This window comes from Metopolophium dirhodum, chromosome 6 (genome assembly GCF_019925205.1).
Source record: "Metopolophium dirhodum isolate CAU chromosome 6, ASM1992520v1, whole genome shotgun sequence".
NCBI classification, from domain to species: Eukaryota; Metazoa; Arthropoda; class Insecta; order Hemiptera; family Aphididae; genus Metopolophium; species Metopolophium dirhodum.
Genome location: NC_083565.1, coordinates 22,364,511 through 22,380,970, shown reverse-complemented (window position 1 = coordinate 22,380,970; position 16,460 = coordinate 22,364,511). Strand labels below are relative to the sequence as shown.

Here is a 16,460-nt window from a genome sequence, read left to right as displayed (position 1 = left end):
TATTATATTATTACAAATTATTAGATTATAATTAATATATAATGAACAATATTATGTTACCTTGCATCCAAACGCGATGAGTTTTAAGACACATTCTACTAGGAATAGCAGCGTCAATAAATGATTGAGGTTCAGTAGAACACTGTTAAGTAGATACGATTCGCGATGGTGCTGCAGCCACGAAATAAACAACCAAATAAAAGCAACGTTTTAATATTACACAGGCAACTAATTTAATGACTTCGGTTAGTAATATCGTATCTAATAATAAAACTTTTGAACTGGTAAAAAAAACAAATCTAATTTGTACAATCTATATATTATATAATATAATATAATATAATAATATAATAAGACCCGATATTCGTCTTTAAGTTCGTAATAAAATCAAAAAAACAACGAAAATAACATTTTTTTTTACCATAAATTCTGAAAAAAATGTGATAGTTTAGTCATCAAACTATTATTATTATATTATAATGTATAATATCACGTCGGACGTCTAAGACGTTCAGACGAAATTCAGAAATACCAATCTAACGAATCCAAAGGATGATGATGATGATGATGATAATAATAATAATAATAATAATAATAATAATAATAATAATAATACCTAATTATAATAATATTATAATACTGTGTACTATTTTACAGCTGTGTGTTGTAAATTATATTGTATATAATATATTATAATATCACAGTGATGATAATAATAAATTAATATGCATATTGTACTATCGTGTTTGTGAATCCAAACTAAAATAGTTCAAGACTGGACAAAAACGGTGCGATATACGACGATGACCGCGCGCGCCATATTAATATATTTTCGCAGAGTTTAGCTCGCAGCTCACGACGAATGGGGACGGTAGGCATAGGAGGTATACACAATAATAATAATATATTTAATCCTGAATTTGGTGACATTGTATAGGATCTAATTCATTGGAAAAACAAATTAACAATAACAGTATAGTAGTTGGGCATGCGAAATAATAATATTAAAATATAGTAATCAAACGCAAGACACAAGCGGACATATAGGTACACACACGCACACACACAAACACACGAACAAATCATGCTTGTTTGTCTATATCATTTCCAAATAGAAAAAAAACATCAACATCGTAACAGGTAGTATGTGTCTGTAAAACTCACGTCATTGTATTTATCGGTGTAATCCATATTATGAGACCACTTACCTTATACACGCTGTAGAATTATATCTCTATGTCGTAGGTAGGAGGAATACAATACTATTATACACATAATTTGGTAGGTAGTCAATTTTTCATATTCATTTTCAAGGGGGCTGTTTCTGAGTAAAATAGGGTCCATGAGACTAATACGATTAAACGATTATTATTTTTTTCGGTGGAGCAAATTCAATGGAAAGCACGTGACGGACGTATATCATAGTAATAAAAATATTAATAATCATTTTTTTAAACCAAAATCCGTAAAACAAAAATAACTTAACATACAACAATTAAAACTATTATAATAGTGTAATATAATATGTGAAATTACGGTAAATATAATACCTATATATGTATATTGCATATACATATGTATTATATAGTGATAAATTATTTTATTTAATTCTAGACAATATCTATAATATTAATCGAATATGGTTACTACTACTTGTCACGTGTTCTCTTACCCTGACTCCGAACGCCAAAATTTTGAGCACGCACTCAATGGTAAACATGCCAGTAAACACCATGTTCATGTAATGTAGAGCAGTCTTGTAGGATTTTTTTTGTTGATAAAACTATAAAAATGAATAAAAAAACAATGATCAACCATTATAGTGAAAAAAAATAATAATAAAAGAAAGAAAGAACGAAAGAAAGAATGAAGAGCATTAATTGTTCTGATAGCGAACTAAATATAAAAAAATAACACTTCAAAAATGTTACACATTATAATATTATAACCTTTTTGTCGCATAGACTGATAAAAATTACTCAAAATAAAAAAAATATGTCATCAGTTAGTCGACAACAAAATGAAAAAAAAAACACAATATAAAATCAATATAAAAGGCAGCGATGCGTTTAGTAAAATCAATTTAGTATTTATTAATACATTTTTTTTTTTTGGACGTTGAAAGCAAAAGTTATGCGGAATAATAGAGAAAAAGATAAATATAAGCAACCTGAAAATAAAATAAATTTTGAAAAATGTAAAACCATGATGTGTGTGATATCCACAGCAAATAGGAGTGATCAGCTTAAGCAAATTGTGCATGCAATAAAATATGTTGGTGAATAATTTATTCCAAAAAAAAGTCCAAATAAAAATAAAACTAATAGTCTTTGCGATAAGTACAAATGACGAGTTACGCGATCAAAACGTGTTCAGTGATCACCGTGTTATTATACTGTCATGACGAAATTTTTGTCAACAGTTGGTTCGCAGTTGCGGTTTGTTCTCGTCATAATAATTTTCAAAATACTATTATACACCGCGTAGAATTATTAGTATAATATTATAATTGTTGGTGTTTAGCGCGTAAATTAACCATCTCGTTGGAATCGACGATAATAATTATAATAATAAACGAGTTCAGCAAACATCCGATGGTACGAAAATAATTAGATATTATATTATTACAATACATTTTATGGCTAAATATTTATATTATTTATGTGACGAAACGCGTCTAACGACGCCGACGAGACTTACCTTCATCATGAGTAACAGCGTGTTCAAGACGATCAGTATCATGATGAAATATTCAAACGGCGTCGACACTACCAGTCGCCATATTTTGTATTTCATACTATTCCTGTCTTTCGGCATGTACCTCTCCAGCGGTCTGGCTTGTATGGTAAAATCGATACACGATTTCTGAAACACACGTTATCGACGATCGTCGTCATCATCGATACCACATCACTGGTTGATATTATTGTCACCAGTGCGAGGGGCCCGACCGGAGAGTAACGTGTAGGTGATTTATTTACGGTTGTTAGCGCAGGAGGGAGGAGGAACGGACACTTCACTGCTAGGTCTTTTTACAGTCTTTTGAATTAATTTTAGTTTTTTTTTTTTAAATCGGAACCCCGTATTTTAAATGTCAGTCAAAAGGTGCTTAGTTTTAAAACTTAGTAATATAATATAAACGTCATAATAATATGTTATATAACGTTATAGACGATGAAGGAGATCCGCGAAAATCTCGTACATGTCGCGCGGTTGTGGAGACCATGGAGAGCGGTGAGCCAAGAGAGGATCGAAGTTTGTTAAAATTGTTATGTTTAACACAATATTATATAATATATATATGAAGTTGATGAGAAATAAACGGAGTCGTAATTCGTCAATAATAACGACGGATACTCGTAAACGTTTTATTAATAATCGTATTTTGTAAATTATAAATTAAATTGCACAAGGGGAGTGTAGCCAAGAGTTAGCAGCGGGAAAATTCCTCCCAGATAAAAATCCTGTCCACGACACTGCATTACAGTAATTTATAGTACTACTATGAGACACATCCTACCTGGTTTTTATCAATTTCGCCGTCTTGTAATTCGGCCTCTCCTTGTTCTTGAAACGTAATGATGATCAACGCGACGAATATGTTGACGAAGAAGAAAGGAAACACGATAAAATAAATTATGTAGAACAACGACCTTTCGATGTGGTAATTCGGTATGGGTCCTTGGTCTTCTTCCGTGGCCGCTATCGAATTTTGCAACACCCTATAACGGAAACAACAAAAATCCCCGTTAGTCTATCCTATGGGACATTTCTATACGACAACGTATTATAATATGAACTGCGACGTGTGTTTTTTATAACTAGAGCAAGAACGCGTATGTTTTCGTGCTCATATTTTTTCTGTACTTTGAACTTTGAAGCTTATGACTTGTGGAATTTTCATAATAAATGTACCTACTATTTCGTAGCGTTCCATCGATAAATATTTTGAGTTTGCCATTCCCGAGGACGAAATAAGAGCGTAATATTTAACATATTTTAATTTTAATTTTTTATTATTTCGTACTGTTCAATATAAGTAGTTATAATTATTGTAAAACTGTTTAATAACGCTGTCACGAAAATGCCCGAAAGTCCTTGCTCTGTTTATAACTCGCGACGCAACCGAGTGTGCACGCACTGGGGCCATCCTTCGCCCGTCTGGACGGCGAACAGCGTCAACATGGCCACGGCCACGTTATCGTAGTAGAAGGCCTGTTGATCCCATATCCTCTTCTCCGAGGTCGGTATGAACTTTTGTGAGTTCACGTCTTCGGTGTCGCCGGCTTCGTATTTGAAATAATAACCCCTGGAAATTAAGAACGGACATAGTTATTACATCATCACCAAGCTCCAAAAATCAGACGCACAGATATATTATTATTGAACCAAACAATTATTATACTATCTACATTGTACATGACCGACACTTGGAGCCGATAAAATATCCATTTTCTACCATCTAAAGTATAAACTATTAATGAAAAAATGACCGTGGATACAATATAAGACGTTTACATTTTCAAATAAAGTATAAGATATGTGTGTGTGTGTAAGTGATCTACAGTCAAGTATACTTATCGAATTAATGGTTATGAAATTTGGTACACAGGTAATCCTATACGCGAGGATGTGCACCTCAAATCCAATAATTACAATTTTGCATTTTAAAGAGGAGCTTACACTCAGGGATTTGTTGCCTTACGAAAATCGAATATTTTTTGTTTATATACCTACGGTTGCTATTGGCTACAGAAAATAAAATAGTTATTATAATTGGATATAATTTTAGTCCTATACTGTATATTTGGTCAAGAACCACCCAAATTAATGTTTTAAAAAATGTGTATAGTTTATATTTAACGGAGCTTAAAACGGATAAATCGACTGGCGTTATTTAATTTAATATGTGTGGATCAGCTATAAATAATAAATATACGCATCTAGTATCTTCTACAGAAATTCATAGGCCTAAAACGCATGCAAATCTACAGTAAGTTTTTGTAAGTTTTTGTAACATTTTCATCAATAGATTCAGCAAGATCCATAGTGTCACGGGCAACTTTTATTTTTCAACACATAAACGTTGAATATAATATAGATGATAATGGCCATAGACGCCGGGCTTAAGGATCAATAAAAAAAAAAATATATTATATAGCGTGCTATAGTTTATTTATTTATATATAATATATATCGTTACCATTGGTTACAGAAAATAAAATAGTTATAAGATATCATTTTAGTCTTATATTGTATATTTTGTCAAAACCACCCAAATTACTATATGAAAACTATGTGTAGGTAGTTAACATTCAACGGAGCATAAGACAGGATAAATCCAATGGTATTATTTAGCTTGTATCACCGCCATACAGAATCAGCTAGCATTGGATATAATAATCATGCTACCAACATTAGTTACCTATTTAAGAAGAATTAAAATTGTTCAGCTTATCCGTGGCTATATCACCATCGTATTTGCTATAGTATTATTATCGCCTCTTGGATAAAAAATGTAGGTAATTTTATAATTTTATTGGATTCAATAATATGTTCTAATGGTAACTTATATAGTTGTTAGTATGGCTTCGTTGGTATAGTTATTGACACCTAGTAATTGTGTTTTCTGTATAAAGTATAATGTTTGGTTATGAATTTTAGGGATTATTTTATTTTAATTATTCGGTTTCACGCTGATACTATGTTATATTTTATTATATTTTTGATTTGATTATTCGCAATTTGATATCGTAATGGAACAAATAAGAACGTTAGGTACCAATTACTATACAAGTTACCCTACTAGGAGCAAGTAAAAAATCTGGTATTTCGGTTATTATTTTTTTTTTTATAAATCTGTGATCGGATTTAAAGTTTATACGTGGTAATGCACATTTGTATCATAGTATAGTATAGGTACTCACTGGCATGTGCCGTTGATGGACTTGCTGCTATCGTTACAGTAGAAAAACTTGCCGTGGAACAGCTGAACGGCAATGACGGCAAAGATGAAATGAAACAGTATGTACACGATAAGTATGTTGATAACGTTCTTCAGCGAATTGACTACGCAGTCAAACACAGCTTTGAGCTTCGGTACGCGCTTGATGGTCTTCAACGGTCGCAAAACTCGAAGCACGCGGAGCGACTTGATGGTCGACAGGTTCGTGCCGACGGAACCGCCGCTGTAACGAAAACGCGCACACGCTGTCAGGATAATTTAATTTTAAGACGACGGGTCACAGGACCATGGCTCGTGGCTAAAATTCCACAAGTTGTAGGTCAAAAACACAAACATTTATAATTTTATTATAGAAATGGGTGAGAAGACTCAGTTTTTAAGACATTATCATTTGTGTTCGATTTTTTTCTTCGTTATCTGTTGTACCTACTGATTTTATTACAAAACATAATATTATAATTAATTACATAGATTAATTGATTTTACTTACTTTAGTAAATTAATGCATTTTTAAATATTATTTATCTTTTTACTATGGCGGAATGATATTATTTACATGTCCGAACTACATAAACAATTATATAAACGCGTTTTATGTCTCTCAAAACTTTAACAAGTAAGTACACAATTATGGAGTGTTTCGTTTTTAACAAAAACTAATAGTTCCGGACATAATGTTACAGAGGTTAGAATGGTTATATATATATAAGTATGTATGTATCTAATAACGGGCAGAGTGATTAAATCGACTACTGGAAACCCAATAGATTCTAATAAAACAGTTTTAAAAAAATCAGATGAAGTCAATTTTTGAATTCTTAGTCATCGAATTTGTTGTTTTGGTGCATTACCCCTTTTGGAATATGAATGACGCGAACGCGCAGATGACCACCACCGCGTCCATTATGTTCCAAAACTCTCTGAGGTACGAACCGGGATGTAAAATCACCCCCAGATCGATTATCTGTAACAATATACATGAGTGGCGTTATATAGTATCCTTGTCATGAAGGGTTTGAGTTTCGTGCGTGTTCTGCAGCTGATCTTACCTTCAGTATCATTTCTATTGCAAAAATCACTGTGAACACGTTATCGACTACGTCCAAATAATTGTTCCAATCTGAATCGTCGTTAATCGGATCCTCGGCAGCTAACGCCACGCTGCTCAATATGATAATCAGCATGATAAAAAAATCGAAATACCTCAAATTGACGATCCAATGGGCGGCTCTTCTAATGCTGTAAAAAACGAAAAAACAATATGTGAATGTTAAGTTTGAGAGGACAACATTATAAAATTTTAATTTTAAAGTAGCCTATAAAAATTACCCGTTGGTAGGTGACAACAAAAACATAGACGAATACGGTAACATGGGTTTCGGTCCTTCATCTTCTTCCTCTTCCTCTACTTTGCTGTCGGGCTCATCCGAATGATGTTTTCGGTGATGTCTGATAAGTGAAACACTTCGAATTATTTCATAAATTAATGTCAAAAACACTCATGAACATGGTTATCAAATGTTTTACCTGGAATTTTGTGATGGCGATGTTGGGATCATTTCCATCTTGGACGGGTCAGTACTCATTTGTAATGCTTCCATTTCTTTCTCGAGTTCTTGTTGTTGTTTCTACACAATATAGGTAACGTCATGAACGAAATGTCTTATAATATAATATTTACCCACCGCTCGCACTTACCTCTTTGTCCTCTTCTTCTTGCTCTTCCTCGGCAGCTGTTAATTCTTGCGCATTCGCTAAATTGTCGACGGCAATGGCCAAGAACACGTTCAGCAGTGTATAGTTACCGAAAAGTACTAAGATAATGAAGTATAGAGCGTATATCATCCCTCCACCTTGAGTCTGGGCTTGACTTCTAATGCCTTGGTACATGACTTCGTTCCAATCTTCGCCGGTTAGAATCTATGAGTAAAATTAATAATATTATTAATAATAATAACAGCAATATAATGTAGTTTTTATACGAGTAACTAACCTGAAACACGGTTAACAGAGCTATTGGGAACGTGTTGAAGTTTGTCGGAGGTGTTCCTTCTTCGAAATTGAACTGTCCACCGAACAACTGCATACCGAGCAGTGCGAATATCAGTATGAACAAGAACAATAGGAAAAGCAACGATATAATTGATCTCATGGAGTTGAGTAACGATATCACGAGGTTCCTCAACGAAGACCAATACCTGAGACGAAGGAATAATTATGGGAATGTAAACAACAAGACTCTAAGAGTGTTGTAAAGACGACTACATCGGATGATAACATAATTAAGTATAAAAACGCGAAGAATTTACTTTGTCACTTTGAATATTCGTAACAACCGAAGTGCTCTCAGCACGGACAGACCGAAGGAACCGCCTTTCACGGCTGACCAGACGACTTCGAATATGGAACCCATGATTACGACGCAATCGAAACGGTTGAACGCGGAATCAAAGTATATCCGTATGCCGAGTGCGTACATTTTGATGAACATTTCGGCCATGAAGAGCATGAGGAACACGTACTCAGAATAAACTGTTATTTTCAAAAGCGTAACAATTAATTAATAATATACCAAATATAAATCAGTATGAACATTTAAATTTTTTTTTTAAACGCGGTCGTTTAAATTACGAGAACGCAAAGAAAAAAATTAATATTTTAAATCAATGCAAAGTCTTACAGACGAAATTCGTTATGTATTCTGGTTGTTTGTGATGTTCGATGGCCACGAACACTGTATTAAAAAACACTAATACGATGACGAACCAATAGAACCATTGCGCTTTTACCATGCGTCTGATCCAAAACCTAAACCGTTTTTCGGCTCTCCACATAGAAGCGCAAACGCCCTTTTTTCGCATTCGGTCTTTGAACGTCGGCGTGCGCGGGAAACCTGCGGATTTGTAAGATTCTTTTCAATAAGTTTGATTAAACACTACTGAGCTATGTATAATATACTATTCTGTCTACCGATAAACTCGTTATAATAAAACACCAATGGCTAATTGGCAGCGGTTATATGTGTGAAAGCATTACATCGCACAAATAATTAATATTATATATCTATCGTGGTTAAGGGTAGGTAGGTATAATGTACTGATTAATAATAATTAAGTTACTATTACTGTTATAGGAAGACAAGACACGTAGAGAGGTAATAAAATAATAGCTAGGTAATAATATAAACAAAATAAAAACCAATAATTTTGATCGTGATGATATTGCAACACACAACTACACAATAGTCATTTAAACAAAATAATAATATTATGCTCGTAATTATACACACGATTATGTACTAAGTAATAGTTCTATCAGTAAAAATAATGTGAAATCGTCGAACATCGCGCGGCGAACACTATTTAAGGCAATCGTCCATATAACCGCCACTGTGAAATCAGCAATATCGTATAATAATAACTCTTATATAATAATATACATTAATGTTCGAAACAAAGTGTATTTTTTCGTCTACGAAATTCATATTATGTACACAAGTTGTTTGTTTCAATTATAACAATATTGTCTATGACTACTATATTATATAATATAATATATATATCTAAATATTATTATCAACTGTCCACTCTTTGTACGCACACACGCATACACCACACGCACACAAACACACACGCCTCCAACATGCAAAATTTTAGTATCTTTCGCAGTGTATAAAATCCTGGGTGTTTCTAAATAACACCCTCATCTCAATCAAAACGTTCTAGGCAAAACTCACGCTTGATGTACGCCCCTCTTATACGTGAAACAAAAAAAAACCGTACCTTTTTTGCCTTTACCAAGCACTGAAACATAACATTGAATATTTCGATAAAGTTTTAATAGGTTTTAGGTATATACACTGTAATGTAACATTATCATATTGGCAATGGGAACGGGGGGAAACGTTTAGCCACCAACAGCATATCACAATAGAAACACGGGGTGTTTATCACTGCCCCGGAATCCACGCCATATGCAGTTGCCACGCAGCACAAATAACTATAATATAATATCGTGTTTACCTTCATCGGCTTCTTCCTCTTCGCACTCTTCCTCGGACTCAGTGCTTTTGCTTTTGCCCAAGGTTTTCAGTTTTTTCCTTTTTATGTCAGCTCTTCTTCTCGCTGTGAGAAATCGTAAACATAATAATATGATAATAATATTCTCCTAGTGAGTAACCGTATATAACTTTGAATAAAATAAATAAATAACGCCGACGTTGACACGTCGTTCGGTGCATAAGCTCTTTACCTTCGATAATGTGTCTTCTCTCCTCATCTGTGGTCCGTTCTTCGGCCAGGATGACCTCTTCTACAGCATCGAAAAAACCAACAAAAACAAAACGTTAGTTGATTCGCTTGAGACGATATTATGGCGTTAGGCACCGTTTAAATACTGTGCGCATTACGACGTCTACGGGGTACAAACATTTTCGAACTTAAGCCGACACTTACCGGCTTTGCATATCCAGTCTACATAACCGTTGAGCTCGCGTTCCAGCTGTTGCTGTCGCCGTAGCTTCAAGAACGTTTGCCGGTTTTCGACTTTTTCTCTTTCTTTAGCGAATTCTCTACAAAGCCAGGACACAAGGATCGGTATTACATGGACTACTATTTAATACTGCAGCCTACTGTTATATTTTATTAGGTAAATAATTGGGTTTTTTAACAATATATATTATCAAATCTAAATCAAACGTACGCAGGATCTTTGTAGGACGCTATATTATATAATATACGAGATATTATATTAATTACACGAGTGTGCATGGAAATTTCAATATTATATTGTGTGGTACCACGGTAGTTGTTATTGCAGCAGGTAAAAAATCGGGATGGGAAGAGGCTGTTTTTTTAAAAACAATTTACGTACACTCGATGTACCTATATAGGTACGCAACAATATTGTAATATATACTTGGAACACAAATTATAGAAAGACCAAGGGCAGATACGCAATCGTTTACTCTTCGCAAAATAATTACGCGCGTTTAGAACACGGTACTAATAAAATACCTGCGGCCGTTATCCAGTTAATGTAAGTATTAAACATATCAATGTATTTTTTTTTCGTGCGCATCTTGTAATATTTAGCCTGCCGTTCTACGCGGGTTCTCTCGTTCGAGAACTCTCTGCAAAGCGTACAAAAGAGTATGAAAACCTCATCGAACATTATTATAGGTACCGAGTGTTCGTTTGTATTTTTAATAATATTATATTATATGTCCGTCTGTTTGTTTATTTTTCCCGTAACATATATAAATATATTATTATATGTTTCGACGATTTAGTTTAGTTACAGTATAATATAATTTAATAATAATAAAAATAAGGAAATAAGACTCACCCGCTAAGCACACCGAGAACTAAATTGAGCATAAAAAATGAACCTAGAATAATAAGTGGTACAAAATATATCCAATTGAATAGCACGCCGTACGCATCGTTCATCTGAAATAACAATCATTAATATAGGCAGATCAAAAGTACGTAATCCACAAAATGCAGTAGATACATTTTAAAAATATATTAGAAATACCTACCCAGATATGCATGGAAGATTTTAATTGTATTAGAAAACGATAGGTAGGTAGTATTAAAAAAATCGTTTTAACAATAAATGTCGAAAATGGACGTAAATTTAAGCAAAACTTAGATACAATAAAATATAAATAAATTATATTATATTCATAGATATTCATAGATATTTTAAAAGTATTTTTTTAATTGTTTTGTCTAAGTATATAAAAGAGTATCTGAAAACAGGATTATTGCATAATTTTTAATTAGAAAATCGATACCTACGATAAAATACGAATCCGCATCGTAATTTGTAATAGGGATAGTTTTCTTGTCGTGGCATAGTATTATTAAGAATTAAACGCGACGAAAAAATGATTTTTTTTTTCAAATAATATTATATACGCAATAATATCGGTGTTTTTTTTATAGTTTTTTTAGTTGATTTATATACAACCATGCCTTGACAAGTTCATGATAATTTTAATTGAATTAAGTTAAGTTGATAAAAGACGTTTTACAAAGTTAAAAGTTATATGAAAACTTACAATTAACTTATAAGCTTAAGTTAAGTTATTTTTTTAATATATAAATAACCAGTAAGTAAATGTAGAAAAGTAAATGTTAATGCAATATGCGTCATCAATAATAATTGTATTATATTTGTTCTTCGACTAACCCAGTACAGGATGGTAGTCCACCCTTCCATGGTGATGCATTGGAAAACAGTGAGCATGGCCAGTCCGATGTTATCGAACGACGTGATCCCGTAATTGGGACCTACCCAGTTTTCTATGCACGTGGACATCGTGCTATCACAGAAGTACGCGTTGTACGGCTTCGCCTCATCTTTTGAGTCCGAGTCCGAGTTGCAAGGCGCCGGGTTCGTTCCCTCGATTTGCATCGCAATCAGATTATCCAACCTAACGCATCAACTCAAACGCATTATACGACTGGTTTGCACTACGCACGTACCGTGTCGTAGGGATGGCAAAATTTGTCTGGACGCGCGATACATCAACTTTCAGTGGTTTGAAAACATAAATTTCGATGTGACGATAAAATATCGTTACTAAAAATATCGATATATCGATATTTTGTTAATTTTTTTTTAATCAATTTAATATTTTGCATTGTCTTTGCTCTTGTAGCATTTTGTAAAAATCAACAACCACATGACGGTTAAACTTATGTGTAATTGGTATTGAATCTAAAGGATTTCATACTAAGGCAAACAGTGCGAATACATACAGCTGATTTGAACTTTTTTGGAAACACTGAAAAGTGTTATAGATCTAGTGCCTATACAAGATGTCTACATCAATGTTAAATTGAACACTTCATAGTCTACTACATTGATGTGATTCACCTTAAATGTTTAATTTTAAATTCTACTGAGTTCATGAGTGGAGTAGAGTTTGAATTAAAGATGAGAGACGATTGTAATTTGTCCCACTTCGAGGGAGCTAATATATAAATTATAAATATAACCTTATCTAAATCTAACAAATGTGAAAGCTCCTGATTTATCGCGTATGTTTGCCCCCCTCCCCCTAGACACTCGTGATCGTAGATGTTATAATTACAGATTTATATATATATACATAATATGTTAAACAACCATGAAAAGAAAAACCGTTTAATAACATAATAAAACAGATAAATTCGAAATCAATATGCCAATATAAGCAGATAACAAACAAAATTTAAAATAGTTTTAAATAAATATCGATAATCCGATATTATTGACCTAAATATATCAACGTGGCGATATTATCGAAGGGTAAATATTAAAACCAAAATATCGATATATCGATCATATCGTTGCCATCCCTAGGTCCGTGTGATACTAAATACTGTGTACCTCTAAGTACCTACGTCGCGGACGAGGCACCAACATAAATTATTATTATTATTATATTTTTCACCATATAAACCTTTTTATCACTCAGACAATGTAATATAATATAATGCAATATAATAATATTTGGTACTTATACCTATAATTATAGTAGTATGGTGGTGGCCCGTAAACGATAACGTGGTAATAATAACAATACGATACTCGCACATCACTCAGTATACGACATTAACATTTTTATTATATTATTATTAACATTAAAACACATGCTAATTATAGTAATTATATTACAAAATATAATAGTCTTGTATAATAAACTTTAGTAGGTATCAAACATGTATTATACATATTAAGCACACACACGCACACACACATACACACGATCAGTAATATGATCAATAATAATGGTATTCATGACGTTCATGACGTTATTAAAATATGCTAAAATGATTGATAATGATATAACAGTCGTGATTGTTTACAATTAAAATGCCACCTTCAATTGAACCGGTTTTAGGGATAGTATAATATAAGAGTATAAGGAGGGAAAACATATAAAATTGTTTTTGGGTGGGTGGGTGGGTGGTAGGTGGTTTTAAAAGTAATCGAAACACAATTCGGCGCCACATCCGCATATTATATTAATATTTTTGCGTCTTACTAACGTAGGCACAACATGACGAATTTTCATTCAGTAGAACCAATTTTTTATCATTGGCTTTTTTTAATATTAGAGTGAATGAACCTGTTGGCTGTGGTAAAACTGAAGGGTAAGAATATCATCTGCATTGTTCTCTGCAGTGTCAGCTTTATACGATATTTTAATTTCTAAGTGAGTTATGAACATGTTAAATATTAAAATGTGAAAATACTCATATACATCATCGATAAAAATTTAATATCGTAAGAAACCGACGAGAGGACACAGATAATGTTTTTCAAATTTTAAGTATGATAATCATTACACAAAATTGTTTCTGCTCAACTCAAATTTGATATGATATTGTACTAAAGGGTACATAAGGGCTGGAAGTCCCCTCCTTAAATCCTCTTATATTAAGACAACGGTAAATTATTATTTTTATTTAAACAAACGAATATCGGGACATGTAGCTTATACGGTAGGTATTACCTACATGGTGTATAACGTATAAAGTAAAAAGATTGATTTATCTGAAATAATGAAGGAATATCTTAACTATAACATTAATCAGCATAACAAGTATCATTTAAATATTAACTAATTATTTAAACACACTCGACAAAACGATTTCGTATTATCATAACTGGTGTACATACACCACATTATTATATCTAAAATCAATACAGAGATAACATAGGTTATGTAATAATGTCGTGACTTGGTCTTTCGATGATCACATTATGTATAATATATTATTATATCATACCATAATAAACTCATAAAAATGGTACTGCAACTTAATACACCTATTATTTCATCTAAGGATAATATAAAAATAAAATACCTGATAACACAACTATATTTACTAAAGTTATACCAGTTTTAAAATAAAACTGGGGTTTGGTTTATTTTCTGCTGCCATAATAAAATATTATCCATCACGCATTTATTTATTTTTCCTATATAATTAAATAATTAAAAATCTGTGAAGTAATCAAAGATACCTCCATAAATCAAAACTGCAATTTTTAAGTTTAATTGAAATATTATACTTAAAAATTACAAACAAAAAATATTTGAAAATACACAAACAAATAAAATAAACCAACGTGATCATCCACTTAAGAAAATCACTAACAAGACTATTGTTTAAAAACTCATATTTAAAAAAAAAATGAGTAGAAAAAGTAGTTATTTACTATCGTGGGGTCCTTTATAGTATATATATATGGACAGAGTGTTTTTCGTCTGTTTTTAATTTAAAGAAAATTATTAATTTATGCAAGGTGTATGCATAGTATTAAAATATGATGAAATATATACATACATATAAAACGTCTATAATGACACCGATTGTAGTGACATATCGGGTGTACGTAATGACCTTAGATTGAAGTTTCCGGCGAAACTTTTATATTGTATGTTATAATGTGTATCAATTATTTTGATGATTATTTTTGGATATACTGGAAAAATATTTTATATATAATGACTGTATACAACTTTTATCGAAGGTAATATAACAATTATAATACAACCGATAGTACTAAATACTAAAAACAAATTTTAAAGAAATTGAAAAAAAAATACTGCATGATTTTATACAAATAAAGAACAAACTAAGATAATAGATTTTTTTAATACGTCAATGTAAATTTAATTTTAAAATAGTTAAAGAACTTTTTTTGATTTCATTTTTCTGCGTGCATTGAAGTCACGAATTAGTGATAAAAATATGACACATTGATGCTCAGTTCATATAAATATATAATTAAGTTTTTACATTTTATTTTATAATTTTGGTTGTAATGGAAATAGGTCATTATGATTAATTTTGGCTAGTCACTTGAATGTCATTATAAACGGTTTATAGTGTATACAGAACTTTTTTTAAAAGAATGATATGAGGAGGAAGGTCATCTGATGATGGAATCCAATGTGATTATATAAGTGTCATCCTATAAGTAGAATACCTCATAACTAACATATAAAGTTCAATACTACCTTTGTCTAATTTTAGATTACACCGTGTTGATATTAGAAAAGGTAATATGTGCCACGGTGGCGTGGCTGGTTAGAACTTAAATGTTGTAATTTATATATTTTCAAAAATGATCAAAACGAACGTACTTAAAAAATAAATTTGATAGTGAAGTAAGTCAAATAACAGCGTATAGTAAAAACAAAAAATAAATGTCATGTCCACTGTAAACTGTAACAATACATTTTACGAGCTGAAATAGTGAGTCAAATAATATAAAATAAATAGAAAGTCACGACAAAATGACTAGGTACCAAAAAATAAAGGACGAAGTTGAATACTTGGGTGTGCTTATGAAGCTTATTTCGATATTATAGGCGCACGTGCAGATTTATAGAATCATCAACGTTTAGGTAGGTATATCTATCTCAGAATGACTAAATACTGCTGGATTACGCTTTACACTACTTTTATTCTAACCACCTCATAGG

At 32.1% G+C, this 16,460-nt stretch overlaps 1 protein-coding gene across 1 annotated transcript in view; it reads right to left on the bottom strand.

Annotated features, from left to right (window-relative positions):
- The window catches only part of LOC132947055 (voltage-dependent calcium channel type A subunit alpha-1), a 279,720-nt gene that overhangs the window by 30,948 nt on the left and 232,312 nt on the right, over positions 1-16,460 (bottom strand). Inside the window, 18 exon segments of the mRNA XM_061017234.1 lie at positions 1,673-1,783; positions 2,701-2,865; positions 3,521-3,722; positions 4,142-4,309; positions 5,928-6,188; positions 6,817-6,929; positions 7,015-7,204; positions 7,295-7,414; positions 7,493-7,593; positions 7,664-7,885; positions 7,959-8,163; positions 8,275-8,497; positions 8,646-8,858; positions 9,988-10,089; positions 10,217-10,276; positions 10,420-10,535; positions 11,312-11,415; positions 12,164-12,407. Of these exon segments, the coding sequence (XP_060873217.1) occupies positions 1,673-1,783; positions 2,701-2,865; positions 3,521-3,722; positions 4,142-4,309; positions 5,928-6,188; positions 6,817-6,929; positions 7,015-7,204; positions 7,295-7,414; positions 7,493-7,593; positions 7,664-7,885; positions 7,959-8,163; positions 8,275-8,497; positions 8,646-8,858; positions 9,988-10,089; positions 10,217-10,276; positions 10,420-10,535; positions 11,312-11,415; positions 12,164-12,407 (2,920 nt within the window).